General features: G+C 39.4%; 2 protein-coding genes across 3 annotated transcripts; one reads left to right on the forward strand and one right to left on the reverse strand.

Moving 5' to 3' along the window:
- The first annotated feature begins 203 nt into the window (after positions 1-203).
- On the forward strand, positions 204-7,208 carry eif2b5 (eukaryotic translation initiation factor 2B, subunit 5 epsilon). Its single transcript, XM_067605084.1, has 16 exons — positions 204-410; positions 1,312-1,436; positions 1,525-1,710; positions 1,874-2,051; positions 2,487-2,567; positions 2,647-2,724; positions 2,832-3,144; positions 3,259-3,404; positions 4,177-4,321; positions 4,411-4,512; positions 4,614-4,715; positions 5,242-5,332; positions 5,428-5,551; positions 5,640-5,765; positions 5,958-6,068; positions 6,944-7,208. The coding sequence occupies exons 1-16, from the start codon at positions 219-221 to the stop codon at positions 7,004-7,006; spliced, it is 2,163 nt and encodes a 720-aa protein (XP_067461185.1). The 5' UTR covers positions 204-218; the 3' UTR covers positions 7,007-7,208.
- Positions 7,209-7,247: 39 nt separating this feature from the next.
- mul3 (mitochondrial E3 ubiquitin protein ligase 3) lies at positions 7,248-10,544 on the reverse strand. Of its 2 annotated transcripts, none has more exons than XM_067605087.1 (5): positions 10,459-10,544; positions 10,180-10,303; positions 9,988-10,075; positions 9,758-9,878; positions 7,248-9,676 (listed from the first exon to the last, which is right to left on the reverse strand). In XM_067605087.1, exons 2-5 carry the CDS (start codon positions 10,294-10,296, stop codon positions 9,190-9,192), a joined length of 813 nt encoding a protein of 270 aa, XP_067461188.1. In that variant the 5' UTR covers positions 10,297-10,303; positions 10,459-10,544; the 3' UTR covers positions 7,248-9,189. The 2 variants fall into 2 exon arrangements, with proteins under 2 accessions (XP_067461188.1, XP_067461189.1); XM_067605088.1 differs by having other exon boundaries at positions 10,180-10,298; positions 10,459-10,533.
- Positions 10,545-16,149: the final 5,605 nt, after the last annotated feature.

Below are 16,149 nucleotides of genomic sequence, written 5' to 3' on the forward strand. Positions count from 1 at the left end.
TTCCAAGCCATTAAAAATATTATAGATTTAAATATCACAGCAAATCTGTGTTAAATTAATGGTGTAAAAAATCAAACATAAGTCATAGAAATGCAGTTGAGCATAAGACTGTGATGTGTAATCCATCCCTGACACTGTGATGATTGTGTTGTCATTTTCACTTCACTACAAACTCGAAAATCGGAATTGTCCCACCGCCGCCACCGTAGGTTTTTCTGATGACAGAGTTGGTTAGCATCAGGACGTCAAACATGGCCGGTAAAGGGGGAAAACAGAGTCGCTCAGGCTCTGGCCTCCCAGGTAGAAAAGGTGCAGGTGAGCAGGAAGAAGAAGAGCAGCCGCTGCAGGCTGTTTTAGTCGCTGACAGCTTCAACCGGAGGTTTTTCCCGGTGACTAAAGACCAGCCGCGGGTAAGCAGCGAGCTAAGCTAACTGGAAAGCTAACAGTGGCTAACATGTCCATGCTGTAAACAGTGACAGGGCTGCAGTGACACTGACGAAACCACGTTAACACATTTAAACCTGCAACATTCATATAGGATGACATTTTTTCATTTGTACAGCGACATATAAAGCAGACAGCTAAATCCTGACAGTCTCTCTGTGATTTCGGGTTTCTCCAACTACTCTTTGACTCTTCAAACAACAAGCCCTCATGTCTGGTATAATCATAGCAAAGAGGGTTATACTGAGGGAGTGGAAATCAGTTTCTGCTTTAAAATGGCTAAATTACATAGTTTCTTGTCTATACCTTGAAGAAATTCAAAATATTCTGTCCAATACTCATCCTAAGTTAATTAAGATCTGGGGATCCTCTATTGAACATATTAGGAAGGTGAAGTGTCAACTTGGGAACTGATTGTATCCGACTGTATTGTACTGTATTTTATAGTATGTAGATTTGATCCGCAGGATTTTAGTTGTAAAGCCTTTGTCTGAGGCCTTCCTCGACCTCACTTGGTCTTGGTTCTTCTATGGACTCTATGTGTGATCCTCAATCCACCTAAAGACATTTCAGTCATTGTGGGGAGTGACATGCATGTGTGTACTTTTTTCTGTGAGCTGATTTTGTTCTACTTTGTCATGTCCACTTGTTTGTTTTTGTTTTTTTGTGTTGTAAAAAAGGCAAAATTTCATAAATAAACTATATACAGTATATTTAAAAAACCCAGCAGCATTCAAGCCTTTTGATTGAACGGTTTGTTCTGTTTCATAATGCCTGTGGAGATAGTTTCAGCCTCCATCATGAGGCTGTACAGTTACTTCACTAGTCTTGCTGACTTGTCTTCTGTCTCATTTCCTCTGGTGACAGGCTTTGCTGCCGCTGGGTAATGCTGCCATGATCGACTACACCCTGGAGTTCCTCACTTCCACCGGGGTGCAGGAAACATTTGTCTTCTGCTGCTGGATGTCCAGCAAGATCAAGGAACACTTACTGTAAGTTTCACTCATGCTTTGTGAGGAGCCACCTCTGTGCATATTATGCTCAGTGAGAAAGGTTTTAATCTGTCTCTGTGTCTGACAGGAAGTCAAAGTGGTGTCGACCAACCTCTCCAAACACAGTCCACATCATCACCTCAGAGCTGTACCGCTCCCTTGGGGATGTGCTAAGAGATGTTGACGCAAAGTCCCTTGTGCGCTCAGACTTTGTGTTGGTCTACGGAGATGTGGTATCGAATATTGACATCAGCCAGGCACTGCAGGAGCACAGGTAAGACACCATCTGATCTGACTTATATAAAGTTGAAAGAGATGATGATGTAAATGATCTCCTGTACTACCTTTAAGCTCTGTTCTGTCGCTTGGTGTGAGACACCGTAAACAACTTAAATGACTGGATCTTTTTTCATTAAGTCTTTTTTTTTGCACTTCAGGCATCGTCGAAAGATGGAGAAGAACGTCTCAGTGATGACGATGATGTTCAAAGAATCATCACCAGGTCACAGGTCTCGCTGTGAGGAAGACGATGTAATTATTGCTATGGACAGCAAGAGCCAGCGGATTTTACACTACCAGAAGACACAGGGGCTGAAGAAGCTGCAGTTCCCCATGGTAACTGAGAGTTTTATAATCACATTTTTAAAGGTGCACTCTTGCGATTTTGCACATTTAGTGAACTTGTCATGGGGAATACTATTGAGCCTGTGCAAACAGAATATCTTCTGTGGCTCTGGGGGAGTCAAGTCTAAGAAAATTCTCTGCTTGGGCTTGGAGACTACAACTTTTTGATAGAAAGCCTGAGTTACAACTGGATTTGTGGTGTTTAAAATGTAAGGCATTAACAGGCAGAAAGAATTCAGTAAAATAAACTATTGCGTTCCAATGAGTTTAGGATTTAGCTCGACACATTCTGTGGACTAAAAATAAGAATATCTCTGAGTCTGCTGCATTCATTTTGACTTTTCTTTTTTAATCTGATTGTCACAAGTCTACTAGTATATGGAAGTGCAATACTGAATCACTGTTGCTCCTCCTTGTGTTTTACAGAACATTTTCCACAGTGCCAGTGATGAGTTTGAAATCAGACATGACCTCCTGGACTGCCACATCAGTATCTGCTCGCCACAGGTCAGTTTACAGCCAGAGACAAGAACTGTTGAGCTCCTACTTTTTAATGTGCTAACAGCGTTTTGTCCTCATTTCTCAGGTTGCTGAGCTCTTCACTGACAATTTTGACTACCAGACTAGGAATGACTTTGTCAGAGGGATGTTGGTCAATGAAGAGGTATTAAACTGCAATAGTTATTTTTATTTAAATCTGGATTACGTAAATGCAACAAATGACATTTAGTGCAGCTCATGTCACAATTTATTTTCTTTCATTCAATTCAGATTATGGGAAACCAGATACACATGCATGTCACCAGGGATGGTTACGGTGTCCGAGTGTCCAACTTGCTCATGTATGATTCAGTGTCATCGGACCTCGTGCGGCGGTGGGTTTACCCCCTCACCCCCGAGTCCAATTTTACAGACCAGAAAGGACGGAACTGCACGTACTCTCGCCACAATGTCTACAGAGGGTCAGGGGTCAGCCTGGGCCACGGCAGCCAGATGGAGGAGAACGTTCTCATTGGCTGTGACACCAGCATCGGCGCCAACTGTTGCATCTCCAACAGTGTCATCGGTAACAACTGCACCATAGGTATGCTCGCTGGCCAGCAAGATCTGAAACTAAAAGTGTTTGAAAAGAATAGATTTGAAATATGTTGGTTGATAAAAGTGAAGTTAAAAACTCTTTCTTTTTTTATTTTAATAGGTGACAATGTAATCTTGGACCATGCCTACATCTGGAACAATGTCCACATTGCTAGTAATGTGAAGATCAGCCAGTCCGTGGTCTGCGACAATGTTGAGGTCAAAGTAGGCGTGACGCTTAATAAACAGTGTGTCCTGGCATACAATGTAAGTAAAGCATATATTGTCATCAATTTTTCTGATTTTAAATAACCATGTCAGCTAAATGTACAGGTTTTGAGCACTGTATTTAGTGTTATTGGTTCCTATGTTTTGGCAGCAGATTTAAAAATAGTTGATTATACCATAAAACAGAAATTAAAGAAATACTTTGACATTTTGGGAAATTCTTCCTTTCTTGCAGAGAGTTAGATAAGATAATTGATACCACTCTCATATGTGTAAAGCAGCTGGTTATTTATTTATTATTTCTTGGCCGGGCACAGTGACCTCCTGAAGTCCTGTCATCACTGTGAGGTTGCCAGGCAACCAGGAGAGAATTATTTTGGCACATAGACAGAGCCAGGCTAGCTGTTTCCTGTCTTTGTGCTAAGCTAAGCTAACCCGCTGCTGGCTGTTGCTACATATTTACTGTACAGGCATGAGACTGATATTGATCTTCTCATCTAGATCTTGACAAGACAACAAATAGGAGTATTTCTCAAAAATTTGATTGAGTCATTTATGGTTAAAAGTAGCTCCTCCTTGGCCAAGTAAGGGAGAATGTGAAGAGCATGTCACTTAAAGTAGCTCCTAAGTCTGTGAGAAGTTAGAGGTAGTCCAGAAGACTCCTTTGTTGCTAAGACCTACTCACTTGCATCTCACTGTGTCAGTATTTTAAAATGTTCTGGCTTAACTGTGAGGGTGTTTCGATGGTGGTGGAGCTACAATATAACTAGAACTATCTCCACACTTCATTTGCCTGTGAACTGTTTTCAAGGTGGTGATTGGACCAAACATCTCTCTACCAGAAGCCACTGTGGTGTCCATGCACCACCCAGAGGAGGAGGAGGAAGAGGATGACGATGAATTCCTCAGTGACGATGCTGAGGTCGGGCACAATAAAGACAAGACCAAACAGAAAGGTGTGTATTGATTCAGTATTGATACATTTAAAAAAAAAAAACTGCTTAAATGTGTCTGGTAGTGAGCTCTATTTTCTTCCGTCCTCCAGTTTTCAACCCAGCAGAGGTGGGAGCAGAGGGAAAAGGCTACATCTGGAAGGCCAGTAGTCTGGATGACACGGAGGACGAAGAGCTGTCGCAGTGTCTCTGGGGTAGGGGCTGTTAAGTCAATCCATGAGTCTGTAAAACGGCAATTCCCACAATGCTGCTGTCCTGAGTTCCAACAGCCTGTGTTTTATTTCTTGTCCTCCAGGCTTGGTGTTGAACCCTGACCCTGAGAGCGAAAGCGAGGACAGTGAGCCGGATGGTCCTGACGATCCAGTGATCCCCTCCCCTGAGATGGATGATGTCAAAGGTGGGATTCAAGTTGTTGAGCTCACCTGCTTGCGGAACCATGTGACTGACTGCCCCCTGCTGGCCAATGACACAAAACCAATTATGATAGCCTACCTCTCAGTAGTCTAATTAGGCTGTCACTTAAGCTGATAGAGGCCACAAGCTGAAACATTGGGGTCTCATAATAAAGTTCACTTAAGTCATCTAATCGACTTGTTTTAGAACTTACAGTATACACACATGTATTGCATTAGATGGTGGTTCTCAGTGGCAGCAGTTTACCCCTTAAGATGATATCATTCAAGTTTTAATTTCTTGTTCTAGTGGTTCTCCCTGCAATGATCACTATGTGCTCACAAGAACACATCTGTGCATTTGTATTCATCTTTCGTTGCCTGTGTTTTAGGTGATTAATGAACATAACCTTTTTACACTTATCTACAGATGGCCATCTATGATTTCAATGAGGACTTAAATCTCCTCAATGTGTAGAGAGTCTAGACTTCCTCCCCTCTGACTCTCGTCCCTCTTCTGTTCATGTTCAGTCTTCCAGATGGAGGTGTTGGGGACTCTGCAGAGAGGCTTGGAAGAAAATATCAGCTGTGACAACCTTGTACTCGAGATCAACTCTCTGAAGTAAGGAGTCACTAATAATTGCTCACATTTAAGTCGCTCACTCTTAAAGAGATTGATGTCTCACGTTGAGTTTGACGTGCTTTCTTTCTTTCAAGGTACGCCTACAATATCAGTCTGAAGGAGGTGATGCAGATTTTAACCAGAGTGCTGTTGGAGTTCCCGTTCCAGCAGCAAGGCCCCCAACTCACCCCATCCCAATATGTTGCTCTCCTCCTGCCGGTGATTATTTTCTCATGTTACCGTACACTTGACAGAAAGGATGCAGGGAAGACAAATACTTTACTTTTTTTCTTTGTTCTCCTCTTAGTTATTGAAGAAATGGGCTCCAGTGTTTAAGAATTATGTGAAGAGAGCACAGGACCATCTGGACTGTCTGGCTGCCTTCGAGGAGCACTTCCTGGAGCAGGAGAGCCACTGGCCTGCTATGGTCAAGGTCAGGCTCAATCAACACTATCATGTATAATCAGGAATCTGCTGAGATGTAACAGTTTATTGTTAAAGTCATCTCAGATTACCAGACATGATATTGGTTGTTTACTAGCCACTGGGATGCTTATAACTGTGCAGTGTTTCCTGTGTGTTCATCAAGCCTAAAGCTGAAAATGCTGCATTATTTTTAATCCAGGTCCTGATGAACATGTACCAGCTGGAGATCCTGGAGGAGGACATGATACTACGCTGGTTTTCCCAGGGAGCTACCTCTGACAAGAGCAGACAGCTGCGCAAGAACCAAGGGGTAGGTGCTAGGTATAGTGATAGCAGGCTCAGTGAAGACACAGGACTCACCATTATATAATAAACAAGTTGAGTGTTCAGTTGCTGGGGTAGGAAACCAATGTAAAAACATAATATTAAAGGAGCCCTGTGGAGTTTTCTTCTAAACAAACAAAAGTTATGTGTAGTAAGTTCCCAACTTGTCCCAGTGCAGCACAAATAGAAATAACTTTGATGTGGGTAGAAATCATTTGTTATAATATACATACTTTTACCCTTTCTAAAATAAGGCAGACAGAAATTGAATAAAAATAGACAAAGAAATATTAGTTAAAAATAGTTATTTCCGTTCTTCCTGGACATTTAATCTGTTAATATTTTCAGTTTTTTTCCTGTAGTTTTGCCTTTTACTAGACTATTCTCATAGAAAAAAAAGCAAAACTATAGTTGTACGTGTATGAAACCTGACCTAATGATAATTAATTACTAATTAAAATGGTCTAAGAGAAATATAGAGATTGGTTATTAAGGTTTTTATACACTAAACAATCTAACTATATCATTAAATGGAAGAACCTTCTGACACAACTGTAGTGAATCAGTGATACCTATGAACAGTATCCCTGCATTGAAGCAAGTCTAAGTACACACGCTGGACCTTTTCAGCAGCTGTGTGTTTAGCTGTATGTTTTAGAAAGCCCATGAAGTGTCTGCTCTATCACACCCTGAAATGTATTTTATTTATTCGTGTCAATATTTGTTTTTAGAGAGAGTTCGTCCTCCATACCTGAACATGAGCATGTGTAAACCGCACTTGTTCACCTAAACTAACCTGATGTCTCTTTCAGTAATGCTGAATTTATGACGGCCCTGTTTGTATTTATTCTCTCTCAACAGCTTCAGAAGTTCATCCAGTGGTTGGAGGAGGCTGAGGAGTCTTCAGAGGAGGAAGGAGAATAACAAGGAGCATTTATGAAAGGACAAAGATGACTTTGTTAAACTTGGTCAAGAAATTTGCTCTATCCTCTACAACAGCTTTCTGCTCCTAATAAACACCAGGATCTGCTCTGTACAGCTGACATACATCTTATCACATAGTGCCTCGTCATGTGACGGCTGTGTGCTGTGAATGTCACTATCCAAATAAAGGAAATATGTTGAAGCCACGTTTGTCTCAGTCACAGGATAAAGTATTGCAACACAGTTTTGAAAAGCAGTTTAATTAAGTACAAGACTAAAATCATTAACTTTTTTAAAATATTGTGTACAAGTGGTTTTATTTTCTACAACACTGACTGCAGTTCATAAAATTATACTGTAAAAACACCATGATCTAAGAGGTAGAAGATTACCAGCTAAACTGATTCAGTCCAATTTGATTTTCATGTCATCTTGTCAAAACAACAGGAAACTTCAATCATGAAATAATATTTCTTTGATCAGGTTCACAGTTAAAATCTTAAAAACAAAAACAAAAGATTATGAAAATAAAAGCTTGATTGGATTTTGACAGCATGTAACACAAACTTTCATCTAAAATTATAAAAATTCTCTTTGATTACAAAAACATAACGTTCCCATGATTAAGTAACTGACCTTCTTTTACTCCTATAATTAATTAATTAGTTAAACATCCTGCATTTAAAGCCTCTCTGAGTTGTTACATCTCTTGTCACATGCCTCTTATGACATTTATGGTCCAGTGACTGAAGAAAAAATAATTTAATCACAGCTTAGAGGCTACGATCAGGCTTTAACCTTATTTTCATTTGTCATAGCTTAACACAAATCTTTCACTTTCACTCCAATTTAAGAATAAAAGCTTTGAAGTTGAGTAATTCCTCGATGACTACAGTATAGAAACAGCTGAGCACACAACTCTGAGACAGGTGTGGGAGTGACTGTACAAAATATCATTGACCATGAGTAATGAGATAATATGTGATATGTAGTATAATTCAGGTAAGGGTACTTTCAGTCTAATATTTGAATTTGGTTTTAACATTTGAAACCACTTTGTTCTGTCTGTATTTGTCATTGTGGTACTAAATGATCCCAATCTGTTTAATCTGGTGTAGCAGAATTTCTTTTCCTGCTCCACTTCGGGGTTCAATTTTGTTTCCATTTCAGTCAATCTCCTATTATTTCATCCCTATTTATCTCTATTTTTAAATTATTTGGGGGGCACGTATGGCTTTATCAGATAGCGATAGTGGAGAGATGACAGGAAATGAGAGAGATTCATTCAAATCTTCAGTCAGATGAAGGGGACGTTACAGGTCATGGTCGACATCTTAACCCAGAGTCACAGTGCTGCACATTATCCCTATTAATATACTGTTATTATAAATAGATTGTTATTAATTATTACTGGAGATATTAGGGATTTCACACAAGGAAAATCACGTTTTTGCAGAATAAGTAAAATGTAAGATTTTTTCTAAAAAAGTAACAATATGGCAGATGTACAGATATATGCTGTATGTATAAATCCTCTAATTCTGTTGTGAACATACATGTGATTAAACAAGTTTTTACTCTTAGGTTGGTTCTTTAAAACAGTGGTTCTCAACCTGGGGTCTGGGGACCCCCAGTGGTCCTTGAGGGGACTCCAGGGGATCCCCAGAAAAATGGGAAATATTTTAATTTCACCATTTTATGGATTTCTAGTCAATAAAATGTATAAGAATGACGATTCTGTTCATAGGTTTCACACTCTTCATTGTTAATCTGCCAATCTACAGTTTAGACAGTTATGGAATAACTCAATCTAATCAGATGGGGATCCCTGAGACTACATCTTATCAAATACAGGTCCGCGGCCTGATGGATATCAATTTGGGCGTCCTTGAGAACCACTCACAACCACAAGCATTCTTACTTCTTACTTCAAGATAGATCAAGTTTGACAAGTGGTTTAATCTGTGAACTGGTCTTTTAGGGCGTTGCTACATTTTGCAACATAAAGAAATACCTGTCAGCAGTGAAACACATCAAGACATGCAACTGATTCCTCTTAGCATCAAGACTGCAATATGGAGTCTGTTGACAAAACACCTGAGGCAGTATTGAGACACTCAAAAGGCTGCATGACAGCCTTTGAAGCCATTAAACCTGCAGGCTCCGATTCTTCAGGTCTACTTCTATTTGTCATCCTGTTTTTTGACCAGGTTGTAAATGACTCGAGCTAAAAGAGAAGCTCCAGTGATGCCAGTAACTGCAGTCAGCGTCTTCCACATGCTGGCTGAACTCTCGTGCCCGTCTATGAAGCTCCTGTAGTCAGTGGGCACCAGGATGTACTTGCGGCCATCCTGAGGGGCCTGCAGCCTCATCACCTGGCCTCCCTCCAGCACCACCTCCCCAAACCCAGTCAGGGTGGTACCCACCCGCAGCAGCTCCTCGCTCTCCTCCATCGCCACAGGTTTCTCCCCGCTCAGGCCCTGCATCACCACGTTCACCAAGCCCTCCTCAGCGCGTCTCACTCGGTGGTAAACCCTCTCCAAGTAGCACCCAGAGGCCTCCAGAGGGTTCTGCACCTTCACATACAAGTCAGTGAAGTAGACCCCGGGGCTGACCAGACTGAAGGGCACAGAGTTTTTGGTTTCTTTCGAGTTCATTGTCCGAGAGTTCCTGGAGAAGGAATAACACTGTTATTAATGGGCTTGTAGATTGATAAATACTTTTTAAATTTTATTTCTTAGTCTTATATACCATGTCCTGGTGAGGGTGTTCCAGTATTTCCAGTGTTCCTCTGCTGCTATCCTTTGAATCACACCAAAGCATCGTGGGACAAACTGGCTGGCCAGAGGCTCCCCGTCTGCCTGGACCAGACCTTGAAACAGACATGAAGAGATCTGTCAGTTATCTCAATGACAGGAAGCTGTGTACTAAAATGCATTTAGAAAAAAAAAAAAGTTTTAATTTTCTAGACATATTTGTACCTTCTACAGCAACATACTGGAGCCTCTTGTGGGGAGACGCTTTCAGTACCCTGACCAAATGTTGATCTGGTTTGAAAATGGGTATTTCCTGAAATGAGGAAGTGTTTAAATCAGTGTAAAAAACAAACAAACAAACAAAAAAACAGAGTTGTATTGATAGTTGAAAAGTCCTTAAGACAATGATGTACTTGCCTTCAGCTTTTTCAACTCTTTCTTCTTTTCTTGGTATAAATGATAGAACAGGCCAGAAAAGGCGAAGCTGGATCCTACACCGATTATAACCAGAGGGTTTACAGGAAAGTCACCCATATCTGTGCTGATGTGAGGAAATAAGGAATATAAGGGAAACATGCAGCCAGCACAGGTCAATGCAAACTACTGTACGCACAGTAAGTATCAGTGTGAAAGTACGTCGTATGTTTTTGAAGAATAATTAGATAAAGGACGGATAATAAATTTAACCAAACTTACCTGTTACAATTGCAGGTGAAATCGGCACGGTCACATTAATCGAAAACAAAAGCTACAATTACATGGTTTCCTGGTTTGCCCGTTGCATCACGTTTCATCAGCCAATAGGATGCAAGCAGGATTTTAATTATGAGTTTTGTGACCACTAGGTGGCGGCAGTGTCCTTCTGTATAACTTTCTTGCACCCAAGTATTTATTTAATGTAATTTAATATTATAGTATAATACAAGATTTTTTTTTTCCTTTGGGTTTCAGTAGGCTTCTCAAACTGTCAATTGTATTACGCCTAAAATCACTTAAAACCGAGGGTGGAAGAAGTTTTCCAATCATTTTCTTAAAATTCCTCCCCAGGCATGTTTTATGACATACAGCAATATGCTGCTTAACATTATATTTGATGTCTGATATGGTTTTTACTACAAAAAAGTCACATAACCTCCTAAAAATAAATCTTAAAATTACATATTTTCCTTCTCTCTGATTATAAAATCCAGAATCTATGGATATGAAAATATATATTTCACTCAAAAGTTCATTCTCAGTGTAGGTGCACTGCAGGATTCAATTTCCTCATCACACTCACTATTGAACCACTATTGGTTTCCAAACTAGTTGTGATAATCACAAATCATGCTCGTGTGTAAACTCCATTAAACATAGAAGCTGAACACAGAGAAACTTTCCCCCTTCAGCAGATGAATGTGAAAACAGCCTTCTGGTGTCAAACTCTGCATATACATCATTCTTCACAGTGAAGCTCATATGGGGGGAATTTTAAGTAAAAGTATCAATAACACACATAAAAGTCCTGCATTCAAAATTTCACTCAAGAAAAAGTACAAAAGAAGAAATGCACTTAGATACAAAAGTAAAAGTGTTCAATCTGCAGGATCACCCATCAGTATTATGTAATTGGACCATTATTTTTGATACATTAACATGTCAGCAGTACTTTAATGTTGTAGATGGTCGAGTATCATTTTAATTGAAGAATATACTTTGGGGTAGTTTAATCTGTAATGAGGCATCATATTTTATAAACTGATTATATGTTTTGTATGTAAAATCTTAACCTGTAAGTTAACTAGTAGCTATAGCTGTGAAATGTATATTTTCCTTTAGATGGGGAATAATGAATGAAGACACTGGAACAAGTCAAATCAGCTTTATTTGTATAGCCCAAATTTTACTGTTTGTACAATGTCTCAATAGGCTTTACAGACCCACAGCATGTAGGGCAGTGGGACAAGGACCCCTCTATTCTCCACAACACCTGCTGGACTCTGTACAAACCTGAAAATGTACTTTAGTTTTAACTCTCTTGTAGCAGCAGATGATTACTGGGATAGGAAACAAGAAATGCTAAATTACTTGGCTATTTCTTGTGGAATACTGTGTAGTTTAAAATCAAACATTTTGAGAAAGGGAATATCACTCTGTACTTCCTTTAACTAAACTGTTAACAACTCATATCCATGCCTCCTGTGATGAGGGACCCATGTGTGTATTGCTTGGTAATAAGGGGTAAAAAGCACTAATGTGTGGCTCCTGACTTGGCCCAGGCTCCCCGAGGAGACTCACTCTGACTTTTATGTCTTGAACGTTTCACACCGGTTTAATAGGTTGACTGCTTGTTATCATGATGTGATACTGATTTATGTTGCCAATCAGAATGACGCAGTCATGACATGAGTCATGAGCAGTTATCTGAAGGCTCAGTGATGCTGCTTTTATGTCACAAGCTATAGCCTTACTGCCACAGGTTACATATATCTAGCAGCAAAGAAAATTTTCCTTTGAAACCTTCTCAGGTTGCTTCATTTGAATAACTGTTAGAAGCCTGGTAAGGTCAATCTAACCTGTATTTCACAAAACAAAACAAAGATTCAAAGAATGTAATTTTGTGCAACAGAATGACATTTTTCCATCTTTCCTATCCTACTGATCATCTTGTGACCTCTCAATTTTACTTTGTGATCCCCTGGACAGAAGGTCCAGAAGGTTGGGAACCACTGTCATGCTGCTGACATCACAACATCACCTGCTAAACAGACTCACTTCTGCAGAAGCTAATCCACTGATTATGTTTTTACTGTAGGCTGCTCTGACCAGCGTTGGCTGATGTAACACATTCATGAATCAAACAGTAAAGCATCACTGACTTTGCCAGCTTCCTTTTTCTCTCCCTCTGTCTGTGTGTGCTGAATAGCAGATGACAGTCTCTTGGCAAACAGTGTTTGACTGTGAATACACACCTGTTTTACATGTGCACTCATATTTTCTCCTGTCATTTGAATGCTGTCTTCATCTGTTGTTTTCAGCTCTTCTTTATTTTTCAGTCTGTGAAAAAGAGTTGGTGACATAGAAATCTACATTGGTGTATCCATTTCCACAAATAGCAGTGAAGAGAAGAGAAGAGAAGAGAAGAGAAGAGAAGAGAAGAGAAGAGAAGAGAAGAGAAGAGAAGAGAAAATACCACCAAAGAATACAAGACACCTTTAACTGGAGCTGCCTTTGTCTCTTTCTTATACTTAGTGCTTGCACTGATGATGTGTGTTGCTTCATTCCTTCAGTCTGTCCTTGACTGCTCGCTGAAAGCAGAATGGTTTTCAGTTCAAAATAATAAGTTTTCAGTTTTCTTATTGTTGGAACACTTTTCACTCAAACATACATGAACATTTCCTCCAAACCTGCATGGAACAAACTTCTCTGATGACATTGACAGGGCTAACAGTCTTATATGTCTATAGATAAATTAACAACAGACCAGTTACTGTAATGCTACCTAGTTGGAAAGCAGCTGTGAACTCCAGAACTGTGCTATCTACATGGGAATGCAGTGGTTATAGAAGTGAATTAGTGCAAAAGAGAGAGAGAAGAAGAAATCAAAACAAAAAGAGATATCTTGCATTATATTTTCTTTGGATGAGTCATTGTTATTCTTATTGCAACAGCAAAAAATGTTACTGAATCCGTCTTTCTGATCCTCACTGCTCTAAAGGCGCTCATATTTGTTTCAAAGATGCACACTCCCTTTGGCGCTGCCTCTCAGTGATGAGTGAGAGTGGATACAAGACACACGGTGTCAGAGCAGCAGGCCTGGATTTTTATGCCAAAGGTTCCATGTGTTATTTCTCTACTGGAAAGACAGTAGAGGACGGGTGGCTTAGGTTGTCCAATAATAAGGGATGATTAACACATGTCTGCATTTTAGGTTCCTGACATGAGGAGAATTTGTGGCCCTGAAAATGTGAGGTTGAGTGTTCGGCATTTCAGACAAAAAGATCCATTTCATGTCACTTGTGAGATCACATGACAGATCTTTACATGTGACCTCAGTAAGATGTTTGGTAGTGTTAAATAAACACTATGCTATGCTATGCCAGCAGCTGCGTGGGCACAGTGGTGCTGTGAGCTAAATGCTAACATGCTCACAATGCCAGTGCTAACATGATGATGTTTAGCAGGTTTAATGTTTATCATGATGTTCAATATCTTAGTTTAGCATCTTTTAATTCATCCTAATTAGCACTAAAAACAAAGTACAGCTGAAGCTGATGGGAATGTGATTTGTTGTGAAAACAGTGGAGGAATGTAACTAAGTACATTAACTTTACAGATTTAAATTTTAAATAATGATGAGCTTATACATTACACTGCATTAGATTAAATCAGTGGTTCCCAAACTTTTTAGCTTGTTGCCCCTCACAAAAAAAACAATGTGTAGTTATGTCTCCTTGTCATGTTTCAGATTTTGGACTTGCTGGCAGCTCCACCAAAAAGACATTTCCCCTCTAAATTTCCCCTCACATGGTTTCAAATAAGTAACAGTTTGAGGCCCAAAGAGGTAAAACTCTCCAATATTTCACAAAAACACAAAGATTAAAGAAAAGTTCTGAAAATTTCAGAAATGTGTGTAGTTTTTTCTTCTTTCCTACCCAATCCATCATCTTAAGACCCCTCAGATTTATCTGTGACTCTTATAAAGTGGTTCAAACTAGCTCCACCTCAACCAGCTATAAAATGCTCCTTATGCATTGACTTTTAAATTTATTTGATATATAAGTCACAACCCAATTTTCTGCAAAATGAATACTTTTACTTTAGTACTTTAAGTATATTTAGCTGGTAGTCTAATACTTCTGTACTTTTACTTAAGTAGGATGTTAAATGCAGGACATTTATTTGTAATTAAGTATTTTCATTGTGGTATTGATAGGCTACTTGTACTTAAGTAAAGGATTTGAGTACTTCTTCCACCACTGTTGGAAGTCAGGGCTAACCAAAGTGATTACAATTCATCCTGAGGGAGATATGAATGTTGAGGAGATATTTCACTCAGAATCACAAATGTCAATCTCAATGAGGTACTAGAGGAAAAGTCAGGGAGACACCAAAGTCAATAGGATTCTTTCTCTGGGGAACATGAATTTCTGCTCAAACTTTCATGGCAATCAATCCAATAGTTGTTGACATACTTCAATCTGACCCAAGCTGTGGACCGACCAGATGACAGATAAGACAAAGTGATCCCTCGAGCCACACCGCTAGCACGACTAAAAATGAGCTGCATGACTCAAATCATTCAAAAGTCCTCTGAGTTCAGGTGGTAAATCCATTTATGTGTGTCCATGCAGGAAGCTGCTGCTAAAACACTAAACACTAAAACATATCGTCACTGTTGGGTGCAGGCTGCTTTCCTGCAGTTTTTTTGATTTACGTGTTTTCATTTTAATTAATGGATGACATGGTTGAGAAAACACATTCAAATAATTCCAACACCCACGAGATAACACCAAAAATAGCCTTTTTTTTAACAAACCAATGTTGTATGGTTTATCTCAATGTTTTATCAAGATTTATGGACATTCTTATCAGTGCACTCACAAACAGATTAATATTGCTCTGAGTTTCCCTGCTGGGAAGATAATTTCACTCTCTGATCTTCATTTCAGTTTGATGCACCTTCATACGTACCATCGTTGCCTCTATTAAAGATATGTGGGGTGTTTTTTGCATGACTCTTCGGTCGATTCCTCAACTCATATCATCATCTCAGAGCTCATGTATCTCAATGAACTCACAGGTTGATTCTGAGGAGGTAGAGAGAAGATTGAATTTGTGTGTTTAAGGTGAGATACGTAGCAATTTACTACAATAAATAATACAAGTTCAGATTTTGTAAATGATGCTTTGTGGCACAAAACAGGAAGAATTTCACTGACCTTACAGTGCAAACTGAGACAGATGGTACATAGAAAACAAAATGTCAACATGTTTGTCTTTTTTTGGCAGAGAAAAAGAAAACCTTTGACCAAAGAAGCAAAGATCATCTTTATGGCAGAGGTTATATGAGAAATGTGTTCTTAATTTTGAGACACAGTGGCAAAAAAGCACTGCTCCAACAGGCATGAGAGAGTGACAAACACATGGTGTCAAATGTCTGCAGTAATTACACCTACGTGTCATAATTACCTTGACAGAGACACTATTAATCTCCAGCAAATTAACTCTTTCTGAAACACTATGTCATTGTACGCTATCACAGGCAATGTTATAAAAGTGTGCATATCATTAACCTTTGAAAACGTTGTCAAAAAAGACCTCAGACAGCAGCAAACATCTTTATGGATGAACCAAAAAAGAAAAAACTGAGAATGGAAAGAAGCTTTCTGTCTCTCCTGAAATTCC

The sequence above is a fragment of the Thunnus thynnus genome, chromosome 12, assembly GCF_963924715.1.
Source record: "Thunnus thynnus chromosome 12, fThuThy2.1, whole genome shotgun sequence".
Lineage (NCBI taxonomy): Eukaryota > Metazoa > Chordata > Actinopteri > Scombriformes > Scombridae > Thunnus > Thunnus thynnus.

Bases quoted from the DNA above. Each gene is read 5' to 3' on its own strand.
- eif2b5 (XM_067605084.1), top strand. From the start codon at position 219: ATGACAGAGTTGGTTAGCATCAGGACGTCAAACATGGCCGGTAAAGGG. The intron at 1,437-1,524 runs GTAAGTTTCACT...TGTGTCTGACAG, and splicing joins AAGATCAAGGAACACTTACT to GAAGTCAAAGTGGTGTCGAC. The intron at 2,052-2,486 runs GTAACTGAGAGT...TGTGTTTTACAG, and splicing joins AGAAGCTGCAGTTCCCCATG to AACATTTTCCACAGTGCCAG.
- mul3 (XM_067605087.1), bottom strand. From the start codon at position 10,296: ATGGGTGACTTTCCTGTAAACCCTCTGGTTATAATCGGTGTAGGATCC. The intron at 9,879-9,987 runs GTACAAATATGT...GTCTGTTTCAAG, and splicing joins CCAGTATGTTGCTGTAGAAG to GTCTGGTCCAGGCAGACGGG. The intron at 9,677-9,757 runs GTATATAAGACT...TTCCTTCTCCAG, and splicing joins AACACCCTCACCAGGACATG to GAACTCTCGGACAATGAACT.